This window comes from Tetrao urogallus, assembly GCF_951394365.1.
Source record: "Tetrao urogallus genome assembly, chromosome: 2".
NCBI lineage: Eukaryota > Metazoa > Chordata > Aves > Galliformes > Phasianidae > Tetrao > Tetrao urogallus.
This window is the reverse complement of record NC_136814.1, coordinates 22555398-22580169: the sequence shown is the minus strand read 5'-3', so window position 1 is coordinate 22580169 and position 24772 is coordinate 22555398. Positions and strand designations below refer to the sequence as shown.

General features: G+C 37.1%; 1 protein-coding gene across 1 annotated transcript; it reads right to left on the bottom strand.

Moving 5' to 3' along the window:
- Positions 1-8529: 8529 nt before the first annotated feature.
- On the bottom strand, positions 8530-24005 carry BICRAL (BICRA like chromatin remodeling complex associated protein; the record flags this gene model as incomplete). Its single annotated transcript, XM_079550709.1, has 11 exons — positions 23959-24005; positions 21214-21262; positions 21063-21131; positions 16192-17892; positions 14551-14650; positions 13748-13836; positions 12106-12167; positions 11830-11975; positions 11584-11678; positions 9757-9859; positions 8530-9323 (listed from the first exon to the last, which is right to left on the bottom strand). The coding sequence occupies exons 1-11, from the start codon at positions 24000-24002 to the stop codon at positions 8530-8532; spliced, it is 3252 nt and encodes a 1083-aa protein (XP_079406835.1). The 5' UTR covers positions 24003-24005.
- Positions 24006-24772: the final 767 nt, after the last annotated feature.

Genomic DNA, 24772 nt, shown 5'->3' with positions numbered 1-24772 from the left:
TGGAAGAGACACTGGGGTCTATCTGATCTCAGCCCTGCTCACACAGGGACACCTAGAGCAGGGTGCCATGGCCCATTCCCAGACAACTCAGCTCTGCAAGACGCCCAACATAGTGCTAAACCATCACTCTTAAATTGCCACATTTTCTCATTATAGGCCTATGTTCTGTAGTTACTGTAGGTACTTCTGATGGGAGGACAAGCATGCAACTAGTATTTCCGTGTCCTCAGAGACTGAAGATTGCATCACTGCAGATAGAGTAGCAAATGATCTGCCTACTCTATGAAAGCTATCGAAGTTGGAAAAAAAAGCGTGAGCAAAAGACCAATTAACCTATGTTTGCATAAAGGGATAGAATAGCTGGGGAAAAAAAATGTACCTAGAGTGAGATTTTGTTATTATCCATAAAATTTTAAGACTTATCTTGTTACTCTGAAGTGCACCAGAAACACTCCATTACAATCATTAATTATTTAAGCCCTTCTACAACTGACCAAACCCTTCACAAACTTGCCAAACAAGCAAAGCCAATTCACAGTTTCACCTCCCCACCGAAGCCATGAATCAACACGTATATTAAACTAAAAAGAGAGACTGGAATGACCATGGATAAACACATTCCAAGCATATTTTTTTCAGCTGGAAACTGACCCACATTTGGCTTGAATTAAAGATCCATCACAGTGAAACAAGTAACTAAATGGAAAGATATGAGTCCCTTTGAAGAGCGTGCAAATCAAATTTGGGTGATAATTAGCAGCAGACAATTGAAACCTACTGTTTATTTGCACAGAACCTACATTTCTGAACTACTCCTTGAATGGACACACAGGCAGCTGAGTATTCTCTGTTTTCCAGCTCCCAGCCCCCTTTTTTTCTTTTTTGAAGCTTTCACAGGTGACTCAGTCAACTCAACAGCTCAAAGCTACTGCCATCTTTTTAAGATCTTTTTTTTCTTCCCCCAAGAAGCAAACAAAAATCCTTCTTCAACTGTTGTAAGAACAACTGACCTTTAAACACCTATGTCTACTGCTTCTCCACTTCCCGTCCAAACACACACAAACCCAGCATTTCCAGTCAATAACTGTCTTTGGATTGCAGACAAATGCAACTACCTTTTGCCTATAACATGTTGAGGTTCCTTTAACCTGATCTCCTCTTTTGTGACAGCGTTAATTCCAACCTTCAGACCTGCATCCTTGCAGTGACTGGACCCTAGGATCAGAAGTACAAGAGGTGGAACTGTCATAAAATTGCAATTAGCAACTTTCATTCTGAAATGAGCATGGCAGACAAATAAGTACATAAACAAAATTCTCAAGTTTTCACTGTCTGCAAACATCATTCCCCAACATCTATGTTAATATTTACTCCTACTAAGCCAGGCAGGTAAGAAAGAACATTCCTTGACCTTATTTGGGGTAGATGCTAAACACACCTTCACCTTCAGCAGAAGTCTTTCTGTGCTAGCCTTTCTACAAATTCCAGGTGAATTCTCCCAGTAACACACATAAGGAAAATGGGAGTACAGACAAATAGTTACAACTGTTTGTATGACCATGTTTGATCACATGGCTCTGAAAAAACAACAACAAAACAAACCTAATCTCTGACAGAACACTACTACAAGAACTGGTAAAAGTAACTTTAAACTACTGGTACTTGAGGATCCTTTTTTATTTTGTAGTTTGAGTTCTGATTGCCAAAGGATAAAACAACAAATCAAGAGCTCCTCTTCAGGCTTCCACAAATTCAATATGGTGTAATTCAAAAACAGTTCTTCAACTCCCTGGCGAAACACTGAAGAGTGAGTTCTCAGACTGGCTGTCAAAGAATCAAGTTTCCCCCGTAATCAGGGAAGAGTAAAATAATGCATTCTCAAAAGTTGAACACTAGTTATCACAAGTGTCAGTAGGTCGTAGACATCTTCATTGAAAACCCAGAATTTACCTTTCACTGTATGAGAGTTCTCTTTTCCATCAATAAGGAAAATGCAACCTCGCAGAGGGAAAAAAAAAAAAAAACAGAAATAACTAAAAACCAATAAAAAACAGCACAGTAGCAAGTAGCTTCCACATCTTTCTTATTTCTTGTAAGAAGTACGTTGCCAATGACAATCACTACTCACTATGATGAAAACACCTCAGTGTTTTAGTCTACTCACAGTTCTTAGTAACCCTCCTGCTGAATTTAACACCAGACCTTGCAGATCAGGCACGTTCCTTCACAACTGCCTTTCAGATTGTGTTAGGTCCATTCTTGAAACAGTTACAACATGCAAGCCTACATCCAAGTACAATACTCATTACATTACTGAATTCATTTTTTACCTATGACATTCAGGTATTTTCACAGAAACCTAAGGAGGAAAAATATGCTGTGACCAATAATTTTAGATGATGTGTTAACTCCATGACCTAATAAAGCAGTGGATACAATCCTGTGCAAGTTCCTGAACATAAAAAACATCCAGTGTTTTGGAAAAAAAAAAAAAAAAAAATCACATTTAACCATTTACATTCCAGAGCTGCCCACAAAATCCATCTCCCACGCTTTCCTACCTGCCTGCGTTTTTCCCAAACTCTGGAGCCTGCTCTCCTTCAGATTCACCTGAAATTTATGCATAGAGGTTTCTTTATGCAGAGTCCCTCATTCCCAAGCACTCTGTATCTAATCTTTTGCAGACGCAGAGTTTTTATTTGCCCCTGTTGAATAGAGTTTTCCAAATCTCCTGCTTCCTAATTAATTACACCTTCAAAGGAAGGTGACATTGGTTAACCTTAGTGATATTCACCACTTTTTGTGATCTTACCCACACTTTTATTCTGTTTGCCATTTATCAGCATTAGGTATACCTGGCAATATTTAGCTGAAAACAACTACAGCAGTTTTCCAATTGTTCTGCTCCTGGCATAAAGGATATGCACAACGCATGCATCGTCCCAAGCAGGCTTAAAAAAAGAGGGGAAAAAAAGGTCTATTAGATGATTAAAATAAATACATTTAGCTTCTATGTATTAATGCATTTTGAAATTAGACTTTGGAAGGAGAAGTTCTAGTCTGAAGTGCAGTCAGCTTGAAACTGAATTAAAAACATGATTCAAATTCAGTAACAGCAATATTAATTATATGGCTTACAAAACTTAACTCAAGAGACTAACATAACATACAAACATCTGTTTTCTCAGTGCTGGCCCAATAGTTCAAAGCTGCAAATTAAGAAAGCAACAAAATACCCATATTTAGAATATTAGCCCCTTCAATTCAAAACATGCCAAATTGGGCTGATTGAGAGAGTAAGGTTTTCTATTTTAGAACAGTGTAGTAATTATTAAAAGTAATGATGTCTAGAGAGAAAAAAAGCAATCTACTTAATATGAACACATTTCTTTTGATTGCCACTCTAATTCCATTAACCATATTATACTGTCTACCCAGGTGCTGAGATGTTAACCACTGTAGAGTCTGGAAGTCCTTGCATCACACTCCACTGAAGGAAAAAACAAATTTAGTGGATTTGTTTAAGAAAAGAAATATCATCATAGTCCTTAACAGAAAAGCTTTCTTCCACCCATTTCAACAGACTGTGGGTAAGGTCTCAAGCACTAGATTTCTAGAAAGGCAATGTCAGAGGCCTGCACTGCATCTCTCCAGAGACAGTTGAGCTGTGTGAGGACAAAACTGTCTTAGGAAATTAACTGGAATGAAAAACCATTATATGGACAAGCTGTAATATCGACAAATGCATGGCAACTCATACAGCCAAGAGTTCAGCATAGTTCTGAAAGTTTGGCCCCTCGCACGACTGCATCATGCAGTGAAAAGCTCTGCAGACATAAAAGTTAGCTGAAGTATTAAAAGCCATTAAGATGCACGTGCATGGACTAACTTTGCTTCCCCTTTTCCCCTTCAAAGCACCAAATTCCAAAGTTGCTGTCATTCCATTCATTTAACATAGTTACAATTTACCTCAAACGGGAACATTTCATTTTCCACAGATTCATTAAAAAAAAAAAAAAAAAAAAGGAAAAATGGAGTACACTCCTGCAGTATGGAAGTCAGAGGACGACACTGCAGAGACCTGGTAAGCTGCAGATGCTGGCACATACCTTAACAAAGCTACACATTACGCTAAGAGTACATTAGAGAAGGGCCTTACATTCTGAACTAGCTTCTCTACTTGTAAAACACTTCTCCTGACACGCTGTGTGCTACCCCAACCCCCTCTGAAATATGCTTGGCATTACAATAGGATGATTTTATAATTTTCTTCCCACTGTATGTCCTTCATCTTTTTCTGCCCTAGTACAGCAAGACTGCTCAAATTTGCTTATCTGTTGCACATAGTTATTATGGATACTTCTTTTAAAACTTCTTAAATCAGACATGCATTATCTCACATGCTCAACAACCTTCAGAAGTTCTGCCTTGAAGGAAGGAATAAACACAAGTTGCTTACCCCCTCACCCCAAAACTATTATTAAAAGGCAACTAAAACATACCACGCTCTGCTAACAAAAAGATAATCTGAAGTGACCGTGAGCTGTATAGTAAACTGTATATCCAATGTCTCATAGTCCAAAAGGCTTGCCTTGTAATTTTATGTGGATATGCCAAAGAGGAAAAAAAAAATACAACACATTTAGCCATCCTAACCCAAATAGAGATTAAAATAACAGATAGTTGATTTTATTCATTTTGTTACTGACTGAATCCATGTGAGAAGCTTTCAAAATGCAAGTTTATTTTGTCTTGTTGACAAAATAACTGAATACTAACCATAAAGACTTCTACCTTGCAACTGGAAGGCCCTAATCCACGATGAGAGGTGGTGTACTTCACCAATCCTTCATTTTCATAGCCTCCAAATATAAAGTGTTGAAGTTCCAAGCATAAGAGCTTTACTAGATCAGAATCTCAGCACATTTTCTGAAAAATTCAATCACAGTAAGAAGTCATTACCCCTCTAGAAGTAGGAAGAAGCATTACATCATCAGCAATTAAAGTATCTTCTTCTCACAGCCAAAATAAAGAAATGGGAAATACTGCCAACATGGATGAGATGGCTGGTTGACAAACACAAACTCTTTTTCTAGTATCTCCCCGAGGTATCAGGAAGATGATACCTCTATTTTGTGGCAACAGACAGGAGAAGGAGAGCGTCTCTCAGCAACCTCATCATGGTAAGATTTATAATGACAACATAGCAGGATCACTGTCAATCCTGTTATTCTGGTATGAGTATTACTGTATGTAATGCTGTATGCTCTGCCAGAAGAACCAAGCCTCAGTAGCGTATGCTCAGAAGTTTCATAGAGTATGAAGAGTTGGCCTATATAGTATTATATAATATAGACATTTTTAAAAGCACGGAAGTAGGAATATTTTGCAACCACATTACTAAAAACTGAGAGCAACCCTCTTTTGGAAATGTAAATATTCAACTTAGTTAAATCAAGACAATCACAGATACGCATTTTTCCCAAATCTTTGGCTGTATTGCAATGGTTGTTTCAATTTGTAATCTCCAACTAAACATTTCCTATCCATGGATTAACAATATATTTACTGACTTGTGTCTTTTAACAGTATTTATCCAACATAACAAAATAAACTGCAATTTGTTATACTTTTTTTTTTTTTTACAAAACATTTTATAAATATTTTTACAAAATGTATACAAAGCAATTTCAAGTGAGACATACTTTACAAATGAAGGTATTTAAGCAAATAAAGTCCATACCACACTGACAATAAGTGACACATCCTCTTTAAGTGAAGTCAGTCTGTAAGGCCTCCCTAATCTAACAGATAAATTATACTAAAATCTTCAAAATGAACATCTTTTTCTTAATTGCCAGTTTAAAATTTGTTTTAATATTAGGCAGTATTAAATAACATTGAGAACACAATGTTGATCCAGCAAAATAATGAAAACATGTTTAAAGTCATGCACATTCACAATACTTTGCTGGATTCGAGTCCATATGATTAATCTAGACTTCTTAAATAAAAAAAAAAAAAAAAAAAAAAAAGTACAATTCTTTCATTTCCTGCTTCATAACGTACCAGAATTCCTTTAGAACTGAATTCAAAGGAGTGAACAACAGAACATGATCAATCTAACATTTACCTTGAATTCGTTCAATGGGCTCCTCTCATAAGTAGTTCAGGGAAATGTGTCTGACCAGATCAACAATTATTACCTTTTGCAATTTGTCATTTTTAATGTCATTGCCCCCCACCCCAAAATAAGATCCAATAGAAGACACACAGCCTGATATACGTCAATTGCGTATTTGCTGTACAGATGCTGTATCCATTTTGAGGTGGCACAAAAAGCAAACGTATCAACAAATGTGCAACTTTTTTTCCCCTCTATTAAAGAATTAACTAGTTAGCACACAGCTGCGTAACTTACTGGCTTTCTTCTCAAATCGTTTAGAACAGTTAAATTTCCAAAATCATCAAGTACATACGCATCAGAATACACAGCCATGAGTATTATTAAATCTAAAAAGGCAACAGGTGAAGACCATATTGTCAGTTTCACCCGTAATAGAACAAATCACTGCCTGAGAGTCTATTCTATGGACACTTAGCTAAAAATTTAAAACTGGCAATGCTCGTTATTACTTTGAATATTTTATACAACACTCGGGAATGTTGGGTTTAACAAACATGTACTTTAAAATTGGCACAATTCTTTAAAATGGCAACTAGTAACATTAAAAAAAAAAAAAAAAAAACCAAACAAACAACAGCATTTCCATCCACTTCAAAGGGAAAATGAATTTTAAACAAGTTCATCTTTCTCATGTTGCTTTCGAGATTTGGTTTCCTTTAGCGGTCAGACAGTGGATTGTAGCTCAATACTGAGTTGCACTGTAATCTTTCACTGTCACAAGGACATAATTCTGCTTTCCTCTACGCTATTCAGATGGACTGAACTGCATGACAACAAAACTCTACCTTTTGTCTTCCTTCCTGGCAATCTAACTGACAACCACAGTTTGTCACAATGAGCCTCGAGGTTATGAAGACTGTAATCACTAAGTCTGGAAAATGATTGGTAATTTCTAAGAAACTGGAGGGGAGGTGTGGGGAGAACATAAGCATATCTTAGAAATCACAAAAGCTGTATCCTCCTGAGCAGACATATGTACTACCTGCACGAGACTAATGCCAGCATATTTATGTGCACAAAAGCACTCATGACCAAGGTAAACTATGAAAAAGCAGCATGGGCAGCAAAAAAAAAAAGAAAAAAAAAAAAAGAGAGACATCATAGATTAAAATAAATAAATAAAATAATAAGATTCTATCTTACCAACATGACAGAAAGCCAAATGCAAACCGTGCAATAGTTTCACTTGGCTCTACAATATGAATTAATAATTACACACTTTTAGATATGTTTTAACAATGGGACTGCTGATCAACTTTGGTCTGTACATAACTTGATAATTATGACTGCTACAGTGGATGCTTCAACATTCTCTGATAGCAAAATTAAAAAAAAAATCAAAAGTAAACACTGGCCTTAAATTTTTTTCTGAGTAAGGCTAATGTCCTCTTAAAATATAAGCTACAAATATCTTAACAGCTTTCAAATAAAAGTGCTTTTGACACTTGGTCTAAAAATTAAAAAAAAAAAAATTAAAATCAAAGAAAAAAATAAAAAAATTATACCACTTCAGAAAGACTCAAGGCTGACTACATCCAATTATAAAACGCAATAGCTCTTGAAGAAGAGTTAATATATATGTAATATATATATAAATTCATGGCTCTATCATGGCCTCGACCTGTACACAAGAAGCCATTTACTGGCTTCCAATCTACCTTCCTTAGTCAAGCATTTATTACTTCATATCATGCCACTGTGACTAAGACCATATAATATCATCTCACAGACTAAACTTACCCACTACAAATATATCAAGGACTAGTTTCTGCTCAAAAAGCAATAGAAAAGCACTTTAAGTTCAACTCATGAAACCTTGTTAACACAGTGATGACATCCTTCCAACTTAAGACTCCTAGAACACAGATTCCATTACAAAGCAAATCATCACTTCTGAATAGAGGTACAGTGGGTTTTCCAGAACAACTTAAAAATCTTTTGTGGATTTGGGGAAAAGGGTAGGGGAGAATTGTTGCTTCCATCGCTTTTTAAAAAACGTTTTCTTAATAAATATATCCTTTCAAATGACTGTGATTGTCAGTATATTACCATATTACATAGGGCCTAACGGCCTGCAACCTTGTTACGCTGCAGGACTGCACAATTATCAAAAGCACTATCATAATAATACTTGAAATAGTAAGGCCCTAACAGACTGCATTCTAACAAGGATTAACTTTACTTGGCTATCTCACTGTAACCACAATGAGTATTGCTCTCAAACACAGAACAGAATCTAGTTTAGAAAGGTTAACCTTAAATGTATGTCAGGCTGTACTTGTGGTGTCATTCACATTTGCTTCTGCTAAGAGAAACATAACTTTTCCAGGGTATTGTAACTATTAACACTCTAAGATACTATTTACAGCTGCTTCTAAAATAGAGTCAGTTTCTACACCTTCACTGTGGTCTGGAATAAATTTTTCCAAGCAGTTTTCCTGTGAAGCAAGAGGTGAAAAATTAGGAAATTCTAAGTCAACAGAGCCACTACTCGATGCCTCATTTTGTGTCGGTCTCCCGGTTTTTTTAAGTTCCAAGATATTCTTAAATGTCGTTTCTAAACTCTTACTCAGCAGTAAGTCTTGCTGGGGTTCACTGGAGCCTTTCATGTTATCAGGATGTAAAACCTCATTCTTTGGAGGGCTCCTCAGAGTTTTGTCTTTGAAGGAATTATTACATGTTACCTTTGAGAAAGATTGGACTGTATTCCTTGGTATTTTATTGTGTGTTCCATGACTGCCTCTTGATACAGTTTTTGACAAGTCTTCAGAACTCAAAGAATTCTCAGCTGACTTGGTAAGAACTTTACCAGCCATCTTTTCTTCAGGAAGGGCCTTGTATTGGCTCCCAGAAGAACAATTAGCTTTCTCAAACTTTAAAGCTTTAATGAGGCTTTCCGATTTTTTAGTAGTTCCTTCTTGTGATGTCAAAACGTTGTTAGGCACTAGAGGAAGTTTACTGTGATTTGTGGACTCTGCTGAGCTGAATTTTGGTCGGTCTCTGGTTTGGGTTTTGGTAGTCTGACTTCGAGAAGGTAATGCTTTGCTAGACTGATGGTCACTTTTGCTGGTCTGTGCTTCATCAGCTGTTTTATCAAATTGTTTGGCAGAACAACAAAAATCAGCCTGATAACCATCTGAAAAATTAAGCAGCAACATTTTATTTTAGCTACGTTTACTAAAACCACGTTTAACTATTTAGCATACGTTTACAAAATAATTGTTCAGGTTTTTCTTAGTATTCAAGTTTAGGTAACATCTACAGTCTTACAATTCACGTCTTTAAGAAATATGCATACGCTTAAGAGTAGGAACTTATCACCAAATTAAGCAGCATAGTATGCAGATAATGAGCACAGCAAAACCATACTAAAAGCTCTGTAAGTATCTAAATATTCTAATATGCTATCAGAAAGACTACTATTTCAGTCCTCTAAATTGCACTACCATACTCCCTCTGAATAGTTTTTAAAACAGCTAACAATCATTGCCTCACTGTAGATAGAGATATTTTTTAACTGATGATGCCATGCAAACATGCTTAAGACTCAGAAGCTAACCATCACTTACCAGGATCCACTAGTGCAAGGCGCTTCTCCCGGGTCAGAGATGCTCTTTCTTCCTGGTTAAACATCCTATCAATCATAACCATTTCTGCAGATGGATTTATCCGCTGCAGGAAAAGGAAAAAAAAAAACACCTCTGAAGTCACTCATATATTTGTACTAAATTAAAACACTTGTAGTTTAGTTACTTTTCAATGGCTTACATATACGTGTGAAAATCATCCATAATTCCATAGCATCTTCAATGATCCTTACAATGACCACAACTTTTGAAATTCAACAATAAAGTATTACAGAATCACAGAATTGTAGGGGTTTAAATTTAACAACTGGAATCACTATACTAGTTGTAAGTATCACAGCTTTTCACAACTGAATACATTTTTTACCACTGTTTTTCTTAGAAAACAGGACATGCAGTAATTTTCAGAAGAAAAAAAAAGACAGCAAAAATCTTGCAGTTGGGATCACCACACGATCTTGTTTCTCCTCTTCACTTCTCTCCCAGAAGTACTGGTATTTTCAAGTAGTTTATGCTGAGTTGCATTTTGCAGCCCATGCCTTCATGCCAGTGGATGCATCCATCACAGAAAAAAAGCTCACTGGCTATTAAGTCACAACACAGGTAACTAATTCCAAACTTAAGCATTCTTCTGGGTAACTTCATTCCAAAATGACTGAACGGGATGTATCATACAACATTCCAGATGCTAGAAGAACAGATTTTCACCTCTGTCTCTCTTCCACTGCAATTACTTGCAAATGTATATGGATGGTAACTATCTTTTAAACAGGACTGCCAGATTCCAAAGCCATGTTAGTTGTGACACTTCTATTATGCAATCCTGTCTTACTATGCATTCCTGTTCCTAACTGAATCTGATCTGAATTTTTTGTACTCTAATTTTGAATTTTTTTCAGACTTGAAAACTATTGTGTCTGAAGCCACAATGAGATCCCCTGATACTTCCAAAATACATTCAAGTAACTGTGCAAGCTGGATTTCTTTTTACCTCAAACCTGGGATTGTGAAAGCATTTCAATTAGTAGTATTTCTGACAAAAATAGGAAACTCCACCCAGTTTCTAAGAAGTAACAATTTCCTAGATTAAAATGAGCCACCAGTGTGCCCTTGTGGCCAAGAAGGCCAATGGTACCTGGGGTTGATGAACATGGCCAGAAGGTCAAGTGAGGTTCTCCCCCTTTACTCTACTCTGGTGAGACCATATTTGGAGTTCTGAGCTCCTCAGTTCAGAAAAGACAGAACTTCTAGTGACAGCCCAGCAGAGGGCTGCAAATATAATTAGGGGCTTGGAGCATCTCCCTGATCAGGAAAGGCTGAGACCTGGGACTGCTCAGTCTGGAGAAGGGAAGACGGAGAAGACCTTATCACTGGTGATAAATGACTCCCACCCACTAGATAAGTGGATGGCACCAGGCTCCTTATATAGTTGTCCACTGGAAGCACAGCCTGTTCAGAGCAAGTGCAAAGTATAAACAAACAGCAGAAGTTAATGTGCCCTTAACATCTACTGAATTTACAAATGAACAGCAGCCTTTGGCAGTGTGTCAAATGAACTCAACGTAAATCACTGATTTTAAGATACAAGTCTACACTGAAAAATCCAAGCTGGTCACTGAGATAGCTGGTACAATAGTAAACTTCACATATACGTGTATATATACTTCTTCATATACACACACATAATGATATATCATTAAAGAGAATAAACAAAATTAACTGTAATGCCAGCTCTCACCTTCCTGTGTTATTTTTACAAACTCAATCACGTTATATAAACATTTCTTCTATCTGCATTATGCTCCTTACCATTGCATCTTCTATAAGTAAACATCTGTATTTGTTCAGCATAGCTTGTGTCCTCTTCAATAGCTGTGTAGCTACAGATTCAAATTCACTGTCCACTAGAAAGACAAGAACATACTTTCAAACGCTGTGCTTCAGTAACTTGCACAAACTTTAAAACGTTTCCTTTCTAATTGCTCTAAATTGCACAAAGAATTCTCTCAATACATTAATTACAACCCCAATGCCAATTTAAAAGATGGAAATTACCTTTTTTTAAGTCTTCCTCAGTCGGCAGCGACCCCTGACACACATGATATGAAAGGAGTCTCTGAAACGCATCATTTAATGATCTGAACTGACTTTTATCTGGTGTCACAGCTTGCATCTGATCCTTCTGTAACTGCTGTAGCATACTGCAATGGAAATTGGTATCTATAATTAGCACATAATCTAACCAAAGTTTATACACTACCAAAAACTAAAGGGAGATGAAAGTTGGAGAAAATATCTGTAATAAAATTACAAAAGAAGCCAATGACTTACAAAGCTCCTTTAGTTAACTGTTTAGCAGCAGGTCGTTTCTGTCCAACTAAATGACCATCCACCTAAGTCCAAAGTAAGAGACAAATTATAGCACATCCCTTCTTTTGCATAGCTCACATTTCAGCAGTTATTTTTGCCAGCTAAGTGTACCAATACTAAGTGCAATCACCAAGCAAGTATGAACACATTTAACATCTCATGTTTTCATAAGGCACATTAACAATGAAAAATGGAAGTCAGTCCTCTTACATCACAATCTTGTTTACAGGCAAATTCAACTGCAGTGCTTATACATTCTTCACCAGGAAAAAGGCTGGTTATTATCAAATTTAGCAGGTGAAAAGGTTTCTTTTCTTTTGAAAATAAAGCTGCTCTCAGGAACTGTCTTCCCCATGTCATCCTGCCTGATACTGATGGATTAAAGTATCTGTCAGGGAAGTAGGCTAAGGTTGCAAATGTACATTTTCAAAAGCCTGGTATTTTGCTGTGGGCTGAAAGCCCTGCATTTTTTTCAGTGTTAACAATCCACATATAACCATCAGATCTGTGTCTCCTGCATTCCTTACCTTACTAATGATTTATGAAATCATTTTGCAGCAGAATGCTGTCCTAAAATACGTGGTTCTCTAAGGTAGTAGAGACTCAAGTTCCGATTATACAAGAGGCATTACTCAATCCAAATCTTCTGAATAAGTTATTGTGAATCCAAGGGCTTTTTTGTTTAATATAAACTGTTGTTGTTTTTTTTTTCCTGAGACACTGCCAACTGGTCTAACAAAATCAGTCACAGAGGAAAAAGCTACTTTTGATTTTAAAACAAATTGAGTGAAAGCTCTTTTAAGTACAGAACATCCTCCTTACCAAAGCAGGAATGGCATGAAGCAGGCAAACTGCAACAGTGCTTGGTACCTTCATTGCACAGAAAGCATTCACCTTCACATGAGAAAGCAAATCTGACCAATAATTAAAAAACCAAGCTGAACTCATAACTGAGCACTACTTCATACTCTGTACAAATGTATTTCAGTCAGTACAGTTACAGCAGCGAAGAGAAATTGTAAATCAGGTCCTTCCCCTTTTTTTTCCCCTGTGATTTTGTAATTTAGCTCCATCCACAGCTAAACTTGCACCTCCTAGCCTAATTCAAGCCCTCAACTCCTATCCTCAATTGCTCAGTCTGGGAATGTAACAATCGTACCCTCCCTCACAACTTACTTGTATTCTATAAAAATTGGCTTCCCCGTCCAGCCCCAAACCCTGAAGCACTGTTAAATTTTTTGTACATAATTCTCACACAGGAAAACTTTGGGTGGGAAACAAACACGTGCTGAGGAAAGAAGACAATGCAGTAAGAATCAAAGGCTAGATGGAATTTTCTTCCTCCTTCTCATAAACCATCCCCACCCAAACAGGTACACAATAGCTGAGTTTACAAGAAGTAACAGTATTGCCTAACTCATCTTCAACTAAATGAAAGAACTGTGATGTCATATCAAATTATCTTCAGGAAGCAACAAACTCCACTAAGCGAGGACATCTCAAAACAGCATTTTCAGAATATCAACTGGCAAAATACTCCATGTTTGCTATGTCAACTTCACCGAAACATAAAGGGAAACATGTAAGTGAAAGTCTTCTCTACCTGTATACACTGAACTGAAGATGATCCTACTCCTTTTTCTTGTGATGTTCCAAGAGATTGCTGTATGATTTTTCCTCCAGAGTCCTGCCCTATAAAAAATACATTAAAGAGACTGTAATGCTAAGCAAGAACAGAACCATTTAATGTACCTATCCCAATCATTCTAGTTGAGTTTTTGTCTTTTACAAAGACGCCTTTGTGAAAGATGCCTCACAAGTTTAAAAACACTGATAGAACTACCCTGGGGACAGACTGGCACCTAAAAATGGAACAGGACTGATACTCTGTGCTGCAAACTACAGAAAGCCTAAAATATAAGGATTTCCTATCACACAACTGCAACACACCAAGAATTTCAAGTACCATAAGTACAGTGTCCCAAAAATTACTGAAAAAAAATCACAGTACATTTTAAACTTTTCCATATTCTTCAACTATCTAACTTTTCTGTAACTTATTCATACTGTCACAAGAGAAGATACAAAAATTTCAGACAATTCTGTAGCTGACATCTGTATTTCTCCAAGTTGCAAAAAAGAAGAATAGAAGACAGTTCAGTTCCATTGGATTTTATAGAGGGGAAAACTAATTCTCTACAGACCAGATTCACCTTTTCGAAAAGCACACACTGAACACTGAAAAATTTTGTTTGCAGTCTCCTAAAAAAAAACCAAACATTCCAATTACCTCTATCAACACGAGCCAGCAATGCAAGTCTGACACTGTGAAAAAGAATCTATTGCTGCTGCTGCAAAAAAACAACAACCTGACAACAGAATGATTTTTAAAAGACCATGGTTGACCTGATAGGGTGTTGCTCAGAAGACTTGACAGCTGATGTTGTCTCAAATTATCTTGAGCCTTTGACGCAGATACTGGTGATGTCTGGTTCATACCTTTCTTCTGTGGCACATGCATTAAAAATAAAAATAAAAAGCTGAAGTATTTACTGAAAGCTTTAACAAAGAGGAAAAGAGCAAGAACAGGCAAATGCAGCACTGTGCATCCTCCCTCAGCCTCAAGCTCAGCACTGGTGAAGTCTCACCTTGACTTCTTCCACTGAGTTCAAGAACTGTATACAGTAAATTAGAGAGGAATGGAAACTCCACCAACAGTACAAATACACAGAGGGTACATTCTGGATGCCCTGAGATTCACCCTGACTCAAACTAAAAGCAGCCTTCAGGTAGCTCAGCTTTTGAGAGTCTCAAAGCTGCAAAACAGTCTCAAGAAAAACACTCAATAGAACAAACTCCACGGTGTTCAGCAACTGAATGATACTGACCTTATGATACCATACAACATTTAGGACTTAAGTACAAACAAGCTAAGGAGATTCTGGGAAGCAGTAGAATCTGTTCCCTATAGTTAAGACCACACTGGCCGCTTTTTGGTTCCAAAATTTTACCTGAAAAATATATTCTTTTACAGCAATAAGGAATTCTATGCTTTTGTAACTGCTGAAACTCACTGGCCTCAAAATGCATCCTACAAATACAAAAATAGAGACATATGAAGAGAAAGTCAGTCTTCAAATTACTCATCTGCAAACAAAACATTACAATCTGTGCTAGCAGTTTTGGTGAAGAGTGAAAATTTGGTCCTACATGTTTGCCTTTATTTTCTAAATAAAGCCACAATATTACATTGCCTGTTTTGGTCTCGGTTAGCAAAAAAGCATGAGACCTTTGGGAAAAGAGAAAAAACAACAGTAATTGGTGCAATTCCATTCTGAGATGATAGCTATCAGTATTTTATAGTGACTAAAGAGAAAAAAAACAAACTAGACTAAAACAAAGCAATAAAAAGCAGAGTTGAGATAATTGTTAGTTGCTAATAATGTTAGATACTAACAAGTGCAATACTGACATGCTTCGGAAACTCATTTATGAAAGCAGATAACTTAAGCTGAATATAAACTACAGCTGCATCAACTGGACACTTCCCACCCTAAAGGCACGTTCAGAACTTTTAAAATTACTTAATAGGCCTCTTCCTAGAGATATTTTTTACAAGCTAAACTTCTACAAACTGCTTTAGAAAGTATTTCCTCCTAAGGACTTTGAGAAACACCTTTCACCTTTTCTTTGACTGCTTCAAATTTGAAAGCTTCTAACTGCTCCAGATCCAAAAGAACTACAAGCACGCAAAATGCCAGAAAGATTAATGGTAAGCAGTTGAGAAAATACCACTATGAATCACCACTAAAAACTTCTGAATTAACAGAAGCAACAGGCTCATTCACTCAGTGATAAACTTCAGAAAATACTGAGTGAAACGACACATCTGGGTTACAGTGATTTTCAGCAGTTACACAGCATTTGTAATACTACAGCCCAACAAAGCCTACTTCCTCCATATTAACAATTTTAATACTTCGTTAACAAGATTTTAGCACAGTTTAGAATCATTTCTTCAGCTGTATTCTGAAGCAGTTTGCTTACCTGACTGAAGGCGAACTGTTGCTGTGTTACTCCAACTGATGCGTGACTAAAGGTGCTGATGGATTTGGAAGAGGATGCTGGAAGACGATGTGATGAACTGACAGGAACTTGAGTCCTGCTCTGTGCGAGCTGATCTCCAGTAAAGTTTCCTCCAGATGCAACAGACTGAACTGAAGGTCCCAAGCTAGGATGTACCGAACCAGAAGAACTTACAACAGCGAATCGATTAGAAGCTGACATACTGGAGACTGTAGACTGCCCAGGTGACATTGTCGTAAAACTCGATCTACCTTGAGAAGCATTAGCTTGACTGGGTGACAAATGCAACACTGTCGGTGATGCCTGCTGCAGTGGCACCTGTCCACCAACAATTTGTGAAGTTCCATGATTTACTATAACTTGGTTTCCAGGAGCTGTGAAGGTCTGGCCAGAAACAAGTTGAACAGCTGTGTTCTGATTATTCAGCATCTGTCCAGAATACGACTGGTTGGCTCTCAGCATGTTTGTAGAGTTCCTGTTGAGCATTACATGCTCAGCAGACACTTGGCTAGGAACCAACTGGGAAGGCTGCGTCTGAAGAAGCTGTCCATTTATGGCCTGGACATGATGAACTGAGTTTGAATTAACAGACAAACTTGTAGGTATGAGAAACTGATTTTGAGGTGCGTGAGGCTGTCCCATAGGAGAATGGATAACAATACTACCTCCAGCATTACTAACTGTCTGAGGTGTAACTGATTTTCTTGTATTTTGTTGATTAACGATGTTAACAGACATATGAGGACCAACTACTGAACTCTGAGGTGAGCTTGCAGAAGCAAACGGAATCCCTTGCTGCACGTGATGTTGCTGTATTCCCAAGTTGTTCACATTGTAAGCAGACTGCTGACCCATCTGGACAGGCTTTGGTTGGATATTAATGGGTACCTTGTTAGAGTTTGGCGCTAAACCCCTTTGAATTATGATATTATGGACAGGTACAGATGTCTGAAAATTTGTGCTGTTAAACGGAACTGTTACAGGTTGTGCTACAGGACTTGTATTTGAGTTCCCAAACAGTGAGTTACCATTTGGAGTTTGTCTATGAACCAAGAGGCTACTGCTCATGTTCGCAGGCGTCTGCTGACCATTACCCTTCAGTATTATCTGAGATCCATCGAGGTTATTAATGGTCATCATGGAAGGCTGATTACTAAACGAACCAATCAGCTGTATCTGCCCTGAACCACTAATCTGGTTGCTATTAGACAAATGCTGGCTGGGAACACTAATTCCGACATGTTGCATAAAGCCATGTTGCACGCCGACTGTATTGCTTGCAAAAGATGCTCCAACAGGTTGCTGTACCACTTGAGTAACTCCTACAGGTTGCAACGTCTGACCTGAGTAATTAGAAACATTAGAAGCCTGAGTAAAGGATGCTGATGAAGAAGGATGAAGCTGAGCTTGTGCAAACTGTTGACTAGAACCTACACTGGCATCCAAATATGCCTCTTCTGCCAAAGTCTGTTCAGTAATATTGGCCTCCTGCAAGGACTTCTGAAGAATATCAAAAGGTTGATCCTCACTAAGATCAGGTAAAGGAGAAGACACAAGTTCATCTTCAAGAAATTGAAGGCTACTGGACAGCTGCAGTCCATCACTAGGCCCCTCTCCAAGCTGATTGCTTACACCTTTTACAGACGACTTAGGATCAGTGTTCTGAAATGAAATACAATAAAATAAATCCTTTTCAGAAATTCTCAACCGTTTCCCCAATAAGCCTTTTCACCCAAACAAACTGCCATACTACGATCACACAGTGCAAATTAGCAGCCATTTCACAACATTAAGGGTGTTAAGTCTTTGTCTCAAAGAGTTTTAGAAATAAGAGTAAGAAAAACAATGCTACAGTTTTTGTGTTTTATGTCTCAGAAAAGATTACAGAGAAGAACTGCCAATAAAACTACAGCAAATATTAAGTAGCATGTTGAATTAAAAATGCTTCTAATGTTCATCTGTAAATACTGTAAAAGAAATCAGATCCAACTAGCCTACTTTACTTTGGTCTACTGTCAAGTTTTCCTTAAAATAAGTAAATAAATAAATAAATAAAAATAAAAAACACCATAATATGCCCAGAATCTCTTAGCAACACAAATGTCAGGTTCTTAAGGGAGGGTAGGAATGACAAATTTAAATAGCTATTAAAGACTTGCAATTGTTATAAGTTAGATAAGAGTACACCTTCCTAAATTCAAAATCACATCGCAGCTTTTGAAAAAACATCCAATTTCTTCTTAGATCAGGATTGCATAATGTGGGTGGAGAAATTATCGGTTGCCTTCATATTCTGAGCTTTCACTCCTTAAATGTCACAGACATTTGTTTTCACCTCATATAAACAAGTGAAGACACCATAAGCTGTAATTATCACATGCAACCATGTCCCCACCCTAAATATTTAAGCATATTTAATTCAGAATTTTAACCCAACCTGCTTCTGAAACAGCCTGTATATTTTACGAAACTTCAGCCATGTTATAAAATATCGAATGTATTAGAAGTTAATAAAATATTTGTATGTCTTTATATACGTATAAAAACACACAATTTTATTAACATATACGTTTATTAAAAGAATTAAATCAGTACTTAAATGTCTTGATGTCTCCACTGTACCTAACTACCATCAGGCAGAGCAAAAAGTACTCATTATATAGGGCTCTACTGGAACTCAGGACCCCCAGATTCCTGGGCAGAATTCCTTACTGCATCTGTAAATTGTCTCCAATTAATACTGTTACCATTAGTACTAACAATACAACAACTAATAATAACAACAGCAATTGTAATAATAAATAATAATATTGTACGCAATCAAGACAAAGAGCTTGAAACTTTCCCTCTGAAATGAAAAATATTGAGATTCACTCCCTGCTCCCCGGACTGGTTAACATCCAGACACAATTTTACCTACACAAACTGGAAACGTATTCCTAATCACTGCTGCCATGATTCTAACAGCCACCCAGAGCATTATGCTATTTTCAACAAGAAATCAGTGCCTCTGCAATTTTATAAATCTGTTTCAATGACAGTCTTACTCTCACTGGCCTCATGCATATTCTGCTCTCAAACTGTTCCACTGTACCTAGCAGGAAAGTGACAGAAGTCTTTGGACACAACCCAGGCAATGACTGTGGAACTCTCCCATGAGAGATGTAACAGAAACTGATGACAGCCAGGAAACAAACCTGTAATCAGTGGAGAATCACTCTGAGGGGAAGTAAGGAGAAAAAAAAAAAAAAAGAAAAAGAAAAAAAAAAAAGCAGACACTGCCTTCTCTCCCTAAAGTCACCGTGAATTTCATCTTGTTTGTGTTAGATACTGGCTGTGCATGCTTACCAGCTGGGGCACTGAACCCTTGACACTGAATTTGTAAATTCTGCCACTGAAAGGCATTACATGGCATCAACACAGTCAATCCTACTTCATGACAGCAATTCTGAATACATACAAAACCAGAATCTTCAGCACATGCAAGAATTTTAACAACAAAAGGAAGTCAGAAATCCTCAACTTTTCAGGTGTCTTAAGTAGTATGCAGGGCCTGTGAATCCAACCACCAGTGGGATTTGTATGGAATACCAGCACCATCTTTTCTCCCCTCCCCTCCTTGGGTAGAAACCATGTGCTGACTTGAGTGAAAAACAATTTGTTTGTGAGGATGGATGAAAAAGTGCCTTGCAAAGGCACAAGAGGTAGCCAGAATACAAAACCCACTCAAAATTACTCCCAAAAATCTCAGCTTCTGAAATACACCAAGAATTACCCCAACTTCTGCCTATCTTTTCATGCCTATCAAAAAAATATCTGCAAAGAACAACTAGAAAATCTACGCTATGACAAATATATGTCATATATCATCTTTTTTCCCCCACAGCCTCATCTTTCTTAGCATGCCACAGTACAACAGAAAGAGCAATTAACAAGAAAACCATACTGCATATGTTAAAAAAGCTGAATGTGGGGATGAGTATGTGATAATAAAACAAAGAAACAGCAACAACAATAATCAACTAATGAAATACAAGAAATATGGGTTAGAAGGAAACCACCAAGTCCAGCCTCCTACTCAAGGGAGTCTACTGCCAACACTAGATCAGATCAGCCTTGGCCCGTATCTCCAAGTACATGAAGCCCACAACATCACTGAGTAAAACGTGATCCAGTGCAGCAACACTCCTAGCACAAAGAATACTGGAGGGTTGGAACTAGATGATCTTTAAGGTCATCTCCAATCCAAGCCATTCTATGAGATATGATTCTGTGACTACTTACAACACCTAATGAATTTCAAGTGAATTCTCTAACAGTGAAATTACAGTAAGAAAACATCCTCAGCTAGCTACTCAGTGTAAAGAACAAAAAAATAACATGAATTAAGCTTCATAACTGCTAGCTCAGATTTTACTTAGAAATAAGGTACGAAAATATCCTACAATCCACAGAAAGTGTATAAATAATACATTTAGATGCAGAAATAATACATCAGACATAGAACAGATCTACCACATCTACGATCAATAAACTTACATGCCCAATTCACTGAATAGTTACAGCGGAGAACATTGTCACTGCTCAGCAAGTGGCTTTTGAAAATTTGCTAAAAAATGGCCTAGTAGTGCTAATGTCTTTTGATTCAGTCACTACTGAAAACCCAACAGAAATACTTGAGCAGCGTGAGGTGGTTCTACGAGAACATTTAGAATTTTCATGTGGAAAAGGTCAAAGCCCAAATTTACTTAATTCACTTTTTTAAGAGCCAAATAAAGCTGCAACAAAAGCATGCAGTTTCAAAAACCAACATTTCTCTCCTGACCACTTACATTGGAGTTGGCGAAAATGGAATTTGAGTTGGCTACAGAATATTCTGCATTTGTCAAGTCTTCGTTGCTCTGGTAAAAAACAAAATCATGTTTAGAAACAATACACTCAGTAAAGGTTTTGTATATCTCACACACAGGAAATGCTACTTACAGATTTATTACTAGGTCCATGCAGAAAATAATTCAGTGCCTGCGGGTCCCTTAAAAAAAAAAAGAAGAAAGAAAGAAAAAAGTTACTACTTCAGGCAACTCTTTCTGCTAATGAGGTGAATTTAACTGAGTCAGACACTTAACTCACACAAATCAGGTTTGTTTCACTGACCCCAGTGCACAGTTCAAAGTGTATACCATTTGAGGCTCCTTGTTTCTTTATCAGAATGATTTGCAGATACTGATCAGATTTACTGTCATTGCACAAAGACATTCCAAACAACCGACCACATTCATCACAAAATCTGAGTTACACTATTCTTTTTATGAGGGCATTACTTTCATTCTCTCAAAACACAGCATTTCACAACCTACAAAACCTAAAGAAAATACTGCAACCAAGTAACACGAGAACTAAAACAGCCACCATCTCCTCTACTGAGGTTAATTATGCCTGCTCAGCTACTGTTTAAGTCAATAAGGTTTGGGTTTTTTTTTACCAGGTCAAATCTTTTAATGTGTTTTCTGACACATTAACAAAAAGCTTCTGTTTTTTTGCCAGAGTAAAAAGCTGCACCAAGTGAAATCAACCATGCAGATAACTGAATGAATGTTACAAAAAACAATTTCAGTGCATTTCACGAACCTGGCACTATCACTGAACAGAACTCAGATTTAAAATATGGTCTGACAGAATGAGTGTTGGAAATTCAAATAATTTAAAAATACTTAAATATAATTGCACAGTAGACCTCATAAAAAGCATTAAAAATGTGCTACAAGTGATTATTTTAAGTTATTATAAATCATTTCCCAACGTGTCCATTAGCCTAAAGAGCAAAGTGACATAGAGTCTTTTAACTTCAAAACATCTTTATTAAGACACAATAATAATGTAAAAAAAAAATTGAGAAACAGGAGATCCTCGTTGAAAAAAGTTAATCCAAACCATCCCTCCTCTCTCCATCGTCCTAGAAAATAAAAAGGAAACAAGTTAATATATCAGGTTTAACAGTCTTCTAAAAGCACAGAAACACGTCTCTTATTTGGGAAAAAATATACTGCATTCATGCATTTATCAAGTACGTGTTAAAAAGGCAGCATTTGCCAGAGACTTCATGGTACAATTACATTTACGACACACAAGTAGCTACATATATTGCAAGCAAAAGAATCATTTTCACAGTAGAAATTTCAAGAATTCAGGAGAAAGATCACTGTATGAGCTCATGAGGTCTGTCACACTTATTTTACTGATACATTATCAAGCCATTTAATAGCAACTTTGCTCACTGGCTTTAAGTCATGAAACACACAATTAAAAAGCGAGAATACTTCATCACCTTAAATAATGGCTTTAATAACAAAGGAATTTTAGAAGGCACTTACCAAAAACCAAAGATGCTGCTGTCCATTCTTCTAGACAGTAGAACAGAACAGTACACAGCTTACGACAGTAATTGCTGTGAGCACCAGGAAAAATGCTGTAATTTTTCAAACGCTCAGATGGATAGAGAGCACTTCATTTTCTGGACCACCTGTGAACTTGTACCAGGATCCTCACAATTCACACTCACGGCTCAGCATTTAATTATCCAATGCAGCCAATTACCATCTTTATGGTAAAGCAGGATGTCTTTTCATTTTTCATAGCTTCAGTCAGTGATCTCGCACAGCACACAACACAGAACGCAACAGCGATCCATTCCAGCCAACACTTTTGCTGTAGCATCCACAGAGTAATCCCTAAATTACGGTAGCCACTGCGATAGCATTTTGCTTTGCTCTCAAGTTCTCATGGGTTTTGCAGGAAGTCTTCACATAAGAAATGTAGAAAAGCTATTTATTTACTAAATGTAACACAGTATTAAAAAAAAAATCTTGTATGAAATAGATGCCGCATTTTAATAGCTGTACATGACCAATGCCATACTGATTTTTCATAGTTTGAACAAAAGTACCACATAGGAGATGTTTCCTCTCATGTTTTAAATGTATTACAACACATGACCTGTTCTCAAATACTTGATGTAAATGTCAGTCAAGCAAAGGTAACCTGTCGTTTATACAACTGACAGGAATCTTGCAATGCAGTAATCTAGTCATTGTATTATGAGATACTTATATGGACTATATTACTGCAAAAAGATCTGTAATTCATATTTTAGAAAAAAGCAAAATCCCCAACTTGATTAAAATCAGCACCTCTTGAGCAAAACGGTAACAAATCCTTGTTTGCTGTGGATACATTACAGTACCAGGTAGCACTCTAATATTTTCATGCAAACACAAGTTACTAGTAGAAATTAAGGTGTTTTGTTTTTTAAGAAAATTACATAATCTTACTTTTCTCTTTAAAATACAAACACTGTCAACAAATTTCCCAGCTCCACCACTCCAAAAGTTAAAATTCCTTTTTTTTTTAAACCCCCCCCAAAACAGTTCTCTGCAATGAAGTCTGTAACAACATCCCTACTACTGTGCTTCTGCAATGACCCTGTATTACCATTAACTGAAAAGAGACTTCAGCTTCCACTCCCACTCTTTCCTTAGCTGCTCTTGAGAATAATGCCAACAAGTGGAGTGTCACCTAGCACGAAGTGGGACTGAAGGTCATCTTACACATACATCTCCAAGCACAGCTTCATTTCATTTCAACACTGCATAGCTACTCATCTTATTTGCAAATCACCTAGTATTGATATGATACCCAACCTTTCTGAGGAATTACACAGGCAAAACTTACCCAATAAGATCAAGGAGACAGGATTCATCATCATCATCATCCATGACAACTAGAAGGAAAACGAAGAGGATATATATTCAGCAAACACCAGAGAACATATTATTTTCAACAGCAAAAATATTTTACAATATCTCAATAGTTTTTATCAGTTTATGTGAGTTGACAGACATTTATTATTGCCAGAGTTCTTAAGTATTAACAAGCATATTCTACAGAGACCTACACAAATTCACTAAGTTCGTCTCAAAATCAAATTCAGCCACACGTCATGATCTACAAAACTCCATACAATACCATTATTAGGGATTTTTCATTTTACTGCTGTTGTTTCTTTTTTCTTCATAATGCTCAGCTACTGCTAGTCACAATACACCCAATTTCAGTTTCTCCTTAACAGCACTCAAGAGTGTACTTACATGAACTTGCAATTAATAGTACAGAGTTCTGAGAATCCCTTTAAAAACAGGTGGGCAATTCATTTGCATTAGCCAAACTGAACATAGGCTTCCACTGGGCACAGAGCATTTTTACTCTCACAGCATCCCAGTCACCAACTCTTGTACTCACTGATTACTCAGATTAGTACTACCTGTAACAAATACGCTCCCTCATTTTTTCCTGATTGCTGTTCCTTTGAAGCTTCCATCTGCACGACCCCGGCTCTCCCATTTACTGTGACTCTCCAAATCTCATCAAAGACTGTAACATCTTCTCTACTTCCTGTCGGTAACTCCCACAATCTCTTTATCTTCCCTTACTCCCTGCAGAGATCCCAGCTAATCAACTGATGATAGCATCTCCTATACCTCTTTAT